General features: G+C 42.0%; 2 protein-coding genes and 1 long non-coding RNA gene across 6 annotated transcripts in view; all 3 read left to right on the top strand.

The window, feature by feature from the left end:
* The window catches only part of znf292a (zinc finger protein 292a), a 190,734-nt gene extending 182,708 nt beyond the window's left edge, over positions 1-8,026 (top strand). The window contains exons 2-3 of one of the 3 annotated variants that reach the window (XM_087288341.1): positions 461-1,377; positions 1,466-8,026. In XM_087288341.1, coding sequence (XP_087144467.1) covers positions 1,499-7,429 — 5,931 coding nt within the window. In that variant the 5' untranslated portion in view covers positions 461-1,377; positions 1,466-1,498 and the 3' untranslated portion in view covers positions 7,430-8,026. 3 annotated transcript variants of the gene reach the window in all.
* Positions 1-13,795, top strand: part of LOC147840047 (uncharacterized) — a 543,896-nt gene that overhangs the window by 115,197 nt on the left and 414,904 nt on the right. The window lies entirely within an intron of this gene.
* The window catches only part of fcf1 (FCF1 rRNA-processing protein), a 178,250-nt gene that overhangs the window by 44,965 nt on the left and 119,490 nt on the right, over positions 1-13,795 (top strand). The window lies entirely within an intron of this gene.

The raw sequence follows: 13,795 nt of genomic DNA, 5'->3' as shown, positions 1-13,795 counted from the left end.
GCCAGGCAGCCCAAGTGCTTCTGGTAAACTGTCTTTCCGTTACAAAATTGTCACGTTTAAGATCTGATTTTTTTTTTTTAAAGTGATCTTCACTGCCTGTTAGATGTACGATATGAAGTGGGTCTGCGATTGGACAAGAAGCATTGCATTAAATGCATTTCCCCCTTCCATGTATTTAAAATATGACCATTTATTTTACCCTAGTATTTTCAATGGAATTTCTGCACTAGCTGGTAGCTACTGACTGTGCTTGTGGTTACGACGGTGACATCTCGTTTTACATTTGAACAACTAAATAAATCTTTAAGTCTGTTCAACTGAATGTATTGTGATTACATTACAACATCGATGCTGTAAAAACAACTTTGCGAAATTAAAACTAGTCACATTAAAGACTGATTTATACTTCTGCATCAAGCGCACACGTATGCTCTGGTGTAACCTGCGCGGGGTCACAAAGCTTGGCTTGGTAGCGCTGACAAGAGTGGGTGGGACTAAGAGCCGTGCAATCTCGTTGGAGCGAATGTTTACAAGTGCGAGTCCTGTGAAGGAGCTCTAGATGGAAAGTTTTGTTTTGTGTTTACCTCACAGTTAAAGTTGTTGCATGCCGCCGGTTCCTGCCTCAGAATGAGCAAGCCACTTCTACATTGAGGTAGTGTTTTGAAAAACAACACCAACGAATAAACTCGACACAGAGGGACGTAACATAACTGCCAGCTAGCGGAAGTGTTATTGTAGAGCAACAAAAACAGCACGCAAAAGTTTAACGCCCCATTCACACGGGGCTTCAGCGTCAGCGCTTGACTGAAGGCGTGTCTGAAGTTGGGGCTGAAACGATCGTCATAGAAGCGTCTGATTGGCTGACGCTTCCGTCAGCGCTTGAAAAGTTGAGCTAGTCCCAACTTCAGCAGCAAGCAACGCCTTTGAAGCGGCGCCGACGGATCCACAATGCAGTTCGGCAATGCCTGACGTCACCCATTTAAAGTGAACGGGAAGCGTTGACGCTGACGCCCCGTGTGAATGGGGCGTAAATGCATAACAACACGCAAAGCATGCGCCGTGGGTCACACCGATCACTCGACGCAGAAGTATAAACCAGGCTTAAGCTTTCACTGAAAGTTTGTTTGCTTTAAAACTATAGCTGGGCATAGAGCTCATTAAAAAACTTGAGAATCACTAAACATTGTAGTGCTTGTTTTCATTTGAAATCAATACATTAATCACTGTATATCTTCCAGGGAGCTGACACTGTTTTGGAGTAAGCTTCTAATAAGGCTGGAATCAAAACATGCCTTTTTGGAGCAATGCAGACTGTTAGCACGCCTCTCTGAGAGCGTGTACCATATTCTGCTCCTCATCAAAGTCATCCAGGCTGAGGTTAGAAAACCTTTCTTTTTTTTTACGCCAGCATGTTATGGAATCCAAATCTTTGGCAATCTGATGACTGACATTTTTGTTTCCTTAGGTTGACACCGATGGGCTTTCAGTGTGCATCGAAATGTGCATTCAAGCGCTGAAAATGGGAGTTCATGACAACGAGGACTGCAATATCACTATTTGCAAAACAATATCTTGTTTGCTGCCTTTAGACTTGGAAGTAAAACAGGCTTGCCAACTTACGGAGTTCCTGATAAAGCCATCTTTGGAATCTTATTATGCTGTTGAGACTCTTTTTAATGAGCCTGACCAAAAGCTTGACCAGGAGGATCCACCAATTCTAAATTCACTACGCTGTGACTTGTTGCTGGCCTTAAAGATAAAGTGGCCTTTTGATCCGGAGTTTTGGGACTGGAAAACTCTAAAACGTCAATGCCTTGCTTTGATGGGTCAGGAGGCAACCGCTATATTGTCTTCTGACAAATTCACTGACAGTGATGACAATGAGTTCCATGACCTGGACGAGAAATATTTCCAGCATTTTACCGATAACCCTTCTTACGAACTCTTTGAAGTTGGAGCAGAAAGAAAGAAGAAGAAGAACGAAATTAAGAAGGTGAAGGAGAAGGGATTTGTTTCTGCTCGATTCCGCAATTGGCAGGCTTATATGCAGTATTGTGTTTTGTGTGATAAAGAGTTCCTTGGACACAGAATCGTCAAGCATGCATTGAAGCATGTGCAAGACGGGGTTTTCCGTTGCCCGATATGTGCTAAAACCTTCGACAGCAGGACAGTGCTGGAGCCCCATGTGGCTTCACATGTAAAGCAGTCATGCAGTGAGCGCCTTGCTGCAATGGGTGTAAGCAAGAAACGCACTGACCCAAAGTTGACACCAGCTAGCAGCACCTTGAAAAAGGAAGAGCACTACAGCGACACTGCTGCAAAAGTTAGCCAAGAAAATACTTGCAATAACAATTTATATACTTTAATTGGTAGTACCAGCACAGAGGTGAAAAGCAAAACGAAATCCTCATCATCATCGACGTCATCATCATCATCACCAAAGCAGGGCAACCCTATCCGGGATGTTAACAACACGAAAGATTGTTGCTGTCCTGTTACAAGCTGTCAAAAGGTTTTTAAATACTTTAGGAATTTGGTTGCTCATGTTAAGGCCCATAAAAACGAGCAGGAAGCAACAGACTTCCTACAACTACAGAGCCGGAAGGCAATGTGCCAATATTGTCACCGCCAGTTTGTTAACTTGACCCATCTTAACGATCACGTACAAATGCATAGTGGCGATAAGCCATACTTTTGCGTTCAGCTTGGATGTAATTGCCGCTTTTCCTCTCACGCTGAGCTTCTGATGCACAGAAAATTACATGCTGAATTTCAGGCGCAGTGCGCATATCCAAACTGTGAGCGAATCTTCAATGAGACCTACTTGCTGTATGATCATGAAGCACAGCACTACTTGACGTTCCCCTGCAAAAGTCATAACTGTGACAAGGTGTTCTACACATTGGCTGAGCTAGATTTGCATCAGAGAGGGCATGCAAAGCAGGTGGACCACTCTGCCATCGATAGGCGCTCACATTTACACTTGGAAGTCGCGCCTCAGGCTTGTCCTGCTTCCGAGCTGCCTCAGAACCAGATTAAAGATTTTACCCCAGTAGAAATTAAATGCTCAGTTCAAAACATTGCAGACACAACTCAAGATTCCACAGTGCAGCCTGAGCATCTTGTACTACACACAGCCCAATTGAAAGAAACAGAAAACAATTCTGAAACCTCTGCAGTTGAGCCTGAGTCTACGACATCTCACTGTCCTCAGAAGTCAAAGCGTCTTGAGTCTTGCTATGTAAAATTGAAGCCCATTCCTATTAAGTTCAATGACGCAGTATATTTGAATACACTAAAGAACGCCGACACTGAAACTCAAGCTCTACTGAAAGATAAGAAGTTGTTTTCTTTCATAAAGATTCCGCTTAAGCCTCCCACACCGAAGTCTTCTCTTGCTGTGACAAAAGAAAACCGAGAAGAACACCTGACTCACATTTGTCCATTTGAAACCTGCACGCGGAAATACAGCACCTCAAAAAGTTTATCAAGACACGTCAAAAATGTTCACGCAGAGGCCTTTGAGGAGTGGAAGTTGTCAAAGAAGTACAAAAGGATTGCGCAAGTTGCGTCAAAAAAGTCTTCGTCTAAGCACATGACCACTAATATGCCAACTCCGTTACTGGTAAAGAAATGGAAAGGCTGTTCTCAAAAAACAGAGCGAGTAAACTTGCAGGAATCAGCGATTCAGAGTCCTTCCTCCATTTTCACTAATCATGTTAACATGCAATCCATAGGTACTAAGTTTTGTTCTCAATTTGAAAACCCTCCAAGTGCGGCATCAACAAACCAGAGCGGTCTGATGCAATTACCTGATGCTCAGGCATGGGCATTGCCTTCAATGGAGAGTTTGAGTTCAGGTTTTTCCGAGCATGGTTCTTACAGCTCTACCATTTTATCTGAGAACCAGCACACAAACCCATCATATCATTCTGATACAATTTTAGATTACCCATCTGCCTCGTCTTACGATGACATCATTCCACTTCCGGGTAATGCCCACGCACCCTCAGGCGTGATGAATGAAGCCTCAAAATATGTCTCAAGCTCTCTTAGGGTGCTGCATGCTCTTAATGGCGATCAGACTTGTGACCTGTCACTGGTTGAGTCGAGCGTTAATCTCGAAGATATTTCCATCAGCAATGATTTGCATGCAGGAGCTCTGTCCGGACAGAACGTCAGCCTGTATTTTCCTTCAGAGGCAAGTTCTGTTTCAATGCAGTCAATGGAAAATTCGAACAAAGAAATGAGCTCGGAGTGTACCGATGCAGCGTTCGCATCAGAAATCAAATGCATGTCAGATATTTTAAACCCTAACTTTAAGGAATCATCAGAAGATTTCTTTGGTGCTACCCCTGTGAACGATGATAAAACTCCAGATGATTTTTGTAATCATGAAATGGCCCTGGAAGGACCGGAAGGAATCACTTCAGATGATCAGACTGTTTTAGATTCTGGTGAAAATAGGAAATGCAAAAAAATTAAATCATCAAAAAGAACCAAATGGCCTGCCATAATACAGGATGGGAAGGTCATTTGCTGCAGGTGCTACAGAGAGTTTTCAAGCACAAAGTCTCTAGGAGGTCATTTGTCAAAACGTTCCCAGTGCAAACCTGTAGACGAAATAGATCTTACTGCTGATTTACCAGTATCGTTTCTCGATTTTCTAAATGATCCTGACATTTCAACAGTACAAATGCCTCTACCAGCTAATGATATACTTGAGGACAATCACAAATCCTTCATCTATGCACCATCAGAATCAAGTACCTTTAACGATAACACCTTAACAAGTGTGCATGGCACAGAGAGCATCCCCAACATTAATGCTAATGAGCCCTCTCAAGACCACTCTGAGATAGCTACAAATCCCAATTTGTTTAATTCCCCTGTATCTAACACAGCCACAGAAATGATACCTGATACTGAAATTATCCCTGAAAATGCTGGTGAGGATGGAATTATCTTAGAAATTGAAAGGGCATTACAACGCCTTGATTTAGTAGATGTACTCAGTGATAAATCTGTACCTGAGAGCACTAACTTGCAAGAGCTGAGCTCTAAAATTGACACCAGAAAGGATCAGCAAAACACAATTAAAGATCCTGTCCAAACTGAGCAGAAAAGTGTTTTGAAGCCGTTTAAGTGTAAAGAAGACGCATGTACGTATGGAGCCATGACAAAAGAAGCTTTGTTTAAACACTTTAGCCGTGTACATGATTACAGCGATGAGAGGATAAACGAAATAAAGAAAAACCCTGACAGATTAGCACCTTACGGCTGTCATCTATGTTCAAAGACATTTACCAGAACCACAGGCCTTAAAATCCACTACAAAAACGTCCACCATTTTTCGAAAGATGAAATTTCTGTCTTAAAAATTGGTCTTGGTTTTAGAAAGCCGAAAAAACCTGCCCCTGAGTCAGAAACCGTGCATTCCGGCCTCATTGACAAACAGGCAAATAAATCGGGGAAGATTCAACACCAAGTCGATCCCAAATTGACTGTTTCAACAGTTAAATCAAATGTTGATGGCAAACCTAAGATTGTTAGCAAAAAAAAGAAACAAGCCACAAAAAGCTCCCTTACAGTCGGCACCACTAAGTCTTGCAAAACTACGGAGTCAGAGTCGCAGAAAAATGTTGGAAACCTTGATCGACTTTCGACCACATGTATAAAACTAGAAGCCCCAGCTCAAAATGCTGAGAGTCATGCTAGTGATTTAAACCATCCAGGTATATTTGGAGCACAGGAGTTGAGTGGTCTTAGTAGTCCCCATCTTTTTAACAAAGTAAATGCCACGAACGAAGAATATGCAACTCCACAATTTTTCGGACAAATTGGGACAAAATCAAGTGTGACTGAAGATACTCAGGAGAAAACGATGGCAGTTGGAAACACTGATTATGGTGATTCGGTTGATGTGTATCGGCCATATCGATGCATTCATGAGGGATGTGTGGCTGCCTTTTCAATCCAACAAAATCTCATCCTCCATTATAGGGCTATGCATCAGTCAGAATGTGATGAAAAGAACAGCGCTAAAGCTACTGATGGAGTGTTCCCGGTGCAGGAATACAGATGCCAAGTCAAACAATGCTCAAAAGTTGTGTCGAAAGTTACCAGCTTGCTGAAACACTATCTTTTGCTCCACAGATGCACATTGGAAAAGGCAAGTGCGTTGCTCTCTGGTGTTGAGGTAGGCACGTTTCAGTGTGACCAGTCCAAATGTTCTGCTCACTTCACGTGCCATTTGAAGTACATTGATCATATCAAAAACGATCACAAAGCAATAAAGGTTTCAGTCGATGGGGACTTTGAGAGCGTGAACCTCACATTCGGATGTCAATTCAAAGGTTGCGACCGGGTATATACGACAAAGTCGAACCTTCTTCGACATCTCATGAAGAAGCATGATGCTACTTTCGAAACCATGAAAGCGAAACAAGAACATGTGGGGGACAGTGTTCAAACCAAGAAGTCAAGTGCAAATCCTAATTCCAACAATGGGAAGGAAAATATTGCGAAAGACAAAACTAAAACGAAGAAGAAAAGTTCCAAAAAGAAAGAGGACAAGGCTCAAAGCCAACGGGTAACCTTAGAGAAGCCTGCGCTTAAATCCAACGAGGAAGCATCTGCTTTGTGCACTCAAACATTTCCTCTACAGTACCCATGCATGATCAAGAACTGTGATTCAGTAATGAATGATGAACGGAGTATATTGCATCATTACACCACTCATGGCCTCACGGAACAATACATTGAGGATCAGAGAAGCCAGTTCGTATTTTGCATTAAAAGCAGTGAGATCCCCGCAGCAGATAGTACCTCACAAAATGTTGAGGTGAAGGAAGCTCAAATCTCTGATGAAGCTCAAAACCCGAATTCCGACGTCGGTTCTCAAGATGTAGGCCCAGAGCCTGCAAAAGAGGTTGAAGTCAATGAAGCTGTTACCGCAGTTCCACCAGTAGTCAAGAGGAAAAGGGGTCGTCCGCGCAAGTCCGATTGTAGAAACAAGGTTTCTGTAGAACGAAAACAAAGTCTTCGCAACTGCTCCGATGAGCACGTTAAGTGTATGCTGAAAGTCTCAGGATCCATATTGAGAGCATCCAACTCCCAAGGAAACCACAGAAAGAATAAAGTCGCACTAAAACTTTACAAGTCCTCGAAGTTTCAGACTACCGTCCTGAAGTTCAGCCAAAATCCTCTGTCCAATCCATCGAAACGACTGCGAAAACTCAAACCGATCATCCGAACGAAAGATCAAGTCAAGCGCGTCGTTAATTTCCGAAATCCTCTAAAGATCGAGAGAGTGAACAATGTTAAAATTGTCATGTATAAAAACCAGTCCCCTGGTTCTAGACTTCTGCTGAAGCAACTTCAAGATATGCAGCCTAGGGTCATCCTGGAAAAGAGGCTGCACAGTTGATGGTTAGAGTAGAGACGTTAAAAACAAGGCCTTGCTCTCAGGACCACATACTGTGTCACATGCTGCTGACAGGTACATCCAGATACTCTCTTGCATTTATAGTAGTTCCAACACATTGTTAATGACTTTTAATTAGTAGAAGAAAAGCAAAGTTTTGTACAATATTTAACGTTTTGATGTACTATTATGGTTGTGCTAAAAAAAACCTTTTGTATTTCTGAAATTCTCTGATGAAAATTAGATGAATTTTTTTTAAATGTACAGTTTTGTGTAGAATGAAAAAGTTATCATCTATCCCTGTGGGATTTTTTTTCTTTATTTTTTTTCCTTTATTCGAAAGTATTTATTTTTAACTTAACAGTAGTGTGTCAACGTACTTGTCTTCCACCTAACATTCAATTTAAGTAAACTGAATGCTCAGTGTAAATTGTGGCATCCACATGAATACTTGGTGTCAAATCGTGGTGTTTGCAATTCTGAGAATTCTCCCGTTATCTAAATTGAGGTCAAACGTTTCAGTGTGAACATTCACTGTAGTGAAGAAAAGGACAGAGTACAACATAAGGTGGGTAAAAATAAAGAATTTAAAAGAATAAACTAGTATTTTTGTGTGTGCGCGTAATGTTGTAGCAAAAGTGTATGCACACTAGCATGGATTTACTTATTGGCAGAATCAAAAGGTCGCTGAGGTTGCTCATTTCTCAACCGTTGAGAAACAGCATTGATTGTTAAAGTTGAGAGTTGAGGATAGGCTACTGCTTTGAGAACTTTTTTTTAAGTAAAGTAAAAGGCCCTCTAGTTTAACTTTTACATTAGCCCCTTTCACACATACAGACCTTTCCGGAAAATTGCCGGCAATTTTCCGGAAAGGTTGTATGTGTAAACAGGTCCTTTTTGAAAATACCGGTAAATTCGTTCTGGCTTTTTTCCGGAAAGAGAAGTTGTAACATTACCGGCAATTTGCCGGAATGCTGCGCTGTGTGAATGCAGAAGGAAGATTCCCGTAATAAGCGCGTGCACGTCTAGAACGTGCTGACGTGAGACACCTGCTTTAGCCAATCACAACAGTCAGACGCATTTACGTCCGCGCGGTTTGTGAGGATAAAAGCCTTTGAATATTTTTCCAGACACATTTAGCTGCTAGAAGTTAGTCAGATCACGTTTATATGTTCTTCTTAATGCCAACTGTGTAAATAATCATCGATGAGATGCTTATGATAAGCCGTTGTTTGTTTACCTTCAAGCTTTGCGTGTGCCTATGAGCGCCTGCACACGCACATATTATGAACATCTCGACATGTGAAAGTGATCCTGCGAAAGTTGTTCACAATATTGATCATCCACAGAGTCTGTAATTTAGTCAAATGTTTACAAATACAAGCGCAGCCGTTTAAAGCTCATTTGGGGTGAATGATGTCAGAATTTACCGGTATTTTGGAATGGATGTGTGAATGCTCTTTTCCGGAAAATTTCCGTAACGTCCTCGCCTGTGTGAACAGCGCTTTTTTGAATATACCGGTAAAGTCGTTCCGGAAATTTTGCGGATATTTACCGGTATCACTGTGTGAAAGGGGCTATTGTCTAGCTTGAGTTTTTATACATTGAGTCCATTTGGGAAATTGAAGGTAAACATTTAGTCAGTTATTGCTTTCCCTGCAAAATACATGCAGTAGTCAACATTTGAAGTGGATCCAAAGCTTTTATGAAAGTTGTTCTAAAAATATTCAACGACACCAATTCTTGTCTTATCTTGACAAGCTTTTTTAAAGGTTGACTACTGTATGGACAAGTCTTTATTTAATTTCTCTTTAGTTCGATTATGACCTTAATCTGATTAAATTAATCAAAAATTGCTGTTTACATGGTAGACTCAGGGCCGGAGCAAGCTGAACTGCCGCTCTAGGCAGAGGACGATCACGCCGCCCTCAACCCCAATGTGAAAACGAAAGTGACCGGTTATGAAAATGAAGTGAGGTGTCGCGGACCTCTATTCTGCTGCCCTATGCGCGGATATAACTGAGGACCTGCGGGTGCTGAGGGAGGGAGGTGTCGCGGACGTCACCCTCTCTATTCTGCCGCCCTATGCGTGGATATAACTGAGGACACGCGGGTGCTGATGGAGGTGTCGCTGACGCCGCCCTCTCTATTCTGTCGCCTATGCGCGAATATATCTGAGGACGCGGGTGGTGAGGGAGGTGTCGCAGGCATAACTGAAGACGTGGGTGGTAAGGGAGGTGTCGCGGATGCCGCCCTATCTATACTGCCGCCCTAGGCGGCCGCCTAGGTCACCTCTATGGATGTGCCGGCCCTGGGTAGACTCTTAATCAGAGTATTGTCTTAATCAGATTAAAATCGAATTATTGGTGTCCATGTAAATGTACTCAATGAAGGTTTTATTGCAGTTACACCAGTAGTCAAGAGAAAAAGTCGTCGTCCAGAATGTAGAAACAAGGTCTCTGGAAGTCTTTGCTACTGCTCCAAGAGCATGTTAAGCTTTCATCAAAATCGTCCTAAAACTATTCCACAACACCAATTCTTGTCTTAGGACAATTATGACAAGCTTTTTGCTCCACTTTAAATGTTGCCTACTGGATACACAAGTAAAATGGACACTAAATTGAGGAAAAGACAACTTTGCTCAGTCAAGATTCAAGGAGTGAGCGCGAATAAATGACACTAACCAAGCAAACTGTTGAAAAACTAGTTCAAAACATCAAATCTTGTAGGTCAACTCTGATGTATTTTTCAGTCAGAACTAAACAGGTTGCTGTAGTCTTTCACAGTACTGGTAGCTTTGCTAGAGCACCGTGAAAGGAAAATGTCCCGAAGGAAGGGAAGAGGGGATCTTTTCAGCGGTGTTCTCTTCAACAGAGAAATGAATTGTGCTGACTCTTGTGAGAAATCATTTAAACCATAGGTCTCAAACTCAATCCCTGGAGGGCCGCAGCTCTGCACAGATTTGCTCCAACCTTAAACAAACACAGCTGATCCAACTAATCAAGGTGTTCAAGACTACCTGAGACTGTTAAGCAAGTGTGCGTTGGAGGTGGTTGGACCTAAACTGTGCAGAGCTGCAGCCCTCCAGGAATTGAGTTTGATACCATTGATTTAAACAGACTCTTATGTGTCATGTGATTGGCTGTTTGCTTCATATGCCACACTTTCAGCAGCATGCATTCCAGAGTTAAGCCACAGTCACGCTGCACTTTTCACCCTATGGACTTCCATTCATAGGCATCCAAATGTTGTAGACCGAAACGCAAGTTCATGCGACGAGTTTCACATGCTGCTGCATTGAAAAATTCAAGCTTGGTGAACTCTGACCTGCAAAATTGCTTTACGTGATTGCAAGAGACCAACAAACATGACCTCTTTGTACAGAGATTTAAAATATAGAGCAATCACTTGCTTTAACCTCTATTCATCTTGTTAAACCCCACCTTTTTTTTTTTTTTGCAGTGGCGTACAACAGAATGTCAGAAGCACTCTAGTTGAGAATAAGCTACTGCTTTGAGAACTTTTTTTAAGTAAAGGCCCTCTAGTATAACTTTTACATTGTCTAGCTTGAGTTTTTATACATTGGGAAGTCCATTTGGAAAATGTTTTTACTGAAAGGTCAACATTTAGTCAGTTATTGCTTTCCCTGCAAAATATACATGCAGTAGTCAACATTTGAAGTGGATCCAAAGCTTTTATGAAAGTTGTTCTAAAAATATTCAACGACAACAATTCTTGTCTTATCTTGACAAGCTTTTTTAAACGTTGACTACTGTATGGACAAGTCTTAATTTGATTTCTATTTAGTTTGTTTATGACCACAATCTGATTAAATTAATCAGAAATCACTGTTTACATGGTAGACTCGTAATCAGAGTATTGTCTTAATATTTTTTTAATTATTGGTTTAAACGTACTCATTGAAGGTTTTATTGCAGTTACATCAGTAGTGATGAGGAAAAGGGGTCGCTCGTGCCAGTCAATGTAGAAACAAGGTCTTTGGAAGTCTTTGCAACTGCTCCGATAAGCATGTTAAGCTTTTGTCATAGTTGTCCCAAAACTATTCCGTTTGGATGCCCAAACTCAGTCCTGGAGGGCCGGTGTCCTGCAGAGTTTAGCTTCAACTTACCTCAACACACCTACCTGGACGTTTCTAGTATACCAAGATGGAGCTTGATTAGCTGGTCCAGGTGTGTTTAATTGTGGTTGAAGCAAAAGGCCCTCAAGGACCTTGAGCACCCCTGCTCTAGTGTGACTTGGAGTAACTTAACCTGGGGCCTGTACCATGAAGCTGGACTAGTTGTCTAGCCAGTTCACTTTCAATTTAGATTGCACCAATCTTGGGTTTTAGGTAACATTTAATTCAATTCAGCTTTATTTGTATAGCGCTTTTACAATGTAGATTGTGTCAAAGCAGCTTCACATAAATGGTCATAGTAACTGGAACAGTGTGATTCAGGTTTTAGTGTTTAAGTTCAGTTCAGTTTAGCTCAGTTCAGTGTGATTTAATCATTACTGAGAGTTCAAACACTGAAGAGCAAATTCATCGATGCGTAGCTCTACCAATCCTGAACCATGCGAGGCAGTGGCGACAGCGGAGAGGGGAAAAAAACTTCACCTGAAGGCAGTTATCCTTGAATTATTCTTTGTTGCTATGGAGCTGAGCTACCTTCATGGTACCTAAAACCAACAATTAGCGTAAACTAAACTATAACTTAACTGGCTAGCCAGCTAATGCAGCTCCATGAGACAGGCCCCTTATCTTAACCCAGTTGAATTTGTTTGACTTGTCAACTTAAAAAATGTCTCTGCAACTCGTTCAATGGGTTTTGTGCAACCTTAATCCTATGCCAGGCTTGTCTTCCACTCCCCATCTCAGCTCTTCCTTGAGTCACAGCTACAAAATAGATTGACTACTTACAAAAGCTGCATTATATTTCTCAGCATAACAGTGATGGATTTCAGAGACAGGGTGGCGTGTGTCAGAACTGTACTCAATTTCCGAGTGTGTTTGTAACACCTTGCACCTTGACCCTGTTGAATAAACATTCAAGCAGGCAACGGTCAGGCTGAATTACGCAAGGACTCAAGACCTCTGCCAAAAACACACCAGAATCTAATCCCTGCAAGGAGTTAATCATAAGCTATAGTGCCACGATCCAGAATTTGACCAAGTTAAATGTATTATCAGGACAACAATTGCTGTTAAGAGAGACGTGCTCCACCTATAAAGGTAATCCACATGCATACAGCTATCCGTGGATTAAAAACAAATACAATCAAAAGCCTCATTTTTACCCATCTGCTCAAAATTTGTGCTGCAAACATCAATGACAGCTTGAAACAAAAGCTATGTTATACTAAACGTGGGATTTTTGGCTAATGCTAGGTCATTTAGGCTCATCCCTGCTGAAAAATCCAGCTTAAACCAGCCTAGGCTGGTTGGCTGGTTTGAGCTGGTCTACCGGGCTGGTTTTAGAGGGGTTTTGGCCACTTCCAGGCTGGTCTCCAGCCATTTCCAGCCTGGTCTTAGCTGGTCAGGCTGGAAAATGACCAGCTAAAACCAGCTTAACCAGCCTGGTTTAAGCTGGACATAGCTGGTTTTGGCTGGGCTCCCAGCCTGGCTAGGCTGGTCAAGCTGGTTTTAGCTGGTCATCTCCCAGCCTGATCAGCTAAGACCAGGCTGAAAATGGCTGTAAACCAGCCTGGAAATGGCCAAAAACCCTCTAAAACCAGCCTGGTCGACCAGCTAAAACCAGCCAACCAGCCTAGGCTGGTTTAAGCTGGATTTTTCAGCAGGGATCTCAACACAATATCCAAGTTGCAGTGAAAGGCACTGCTTCATGTTCATCTGTGTTCAGCATCCCGATTATCACCTCTAACCCCCTCATCTATTCCAGATTAGACTACCATGAGCTCATTCCTGCTGGTAGTTCTACTATTCATAAATTCTTGTGTGCAGTTACATCTCCTACAGTTTTAATACCAGAGAGACAGTCATTTTAATTTTAGTAGTGTCATGTTCCTTTGTCTCTAGATTAGCAAAACGTTTGTAAATTTTTTGTTTTCTCCACAATCCAACAGCTTTTGTGTGTTGTTTCTCTCTTAGTTCCTGTAGTTTCCACTGTGCAGCTGTCTATCTGATGCTTCTGCTATGTGGCTTTAGTTGCTCTGCTGTGGCAATAATTTAGCTGGGTCTTATAGTTAATTAGGGTTAAATGTGGAGTTGGCCTAACCTTCGCTGCTAAAACACTAACTCTCCTGGGAAGGCTTTTCACAAGGATCGTGTTTGTTATGGGAACGTTTGGGCAAAAATATTGCAAGTTAAAATCAGCTTACTGGCCATTCATAAATCGATGAAAATGTCTG

This window comes from Danio rerio, chromosome 17 (assembly GCF_052040795.2).
Source record: "Danio rerio strain M-AB ecotype USA chromosome 17, GRCz13ab, whole genome shotgun sequence".
Lineage (NCBI taxonomy): Eukaryota > Metazoa > Chordata > Actinopteri > Cypriniformes > Danionidae > Danio > Danio rerio.
The sequence above is the reverse complement of the archived record's forward strand: the minus strand, read 5'-3'. Positions and strand labels throughout refer to the sequence as shown.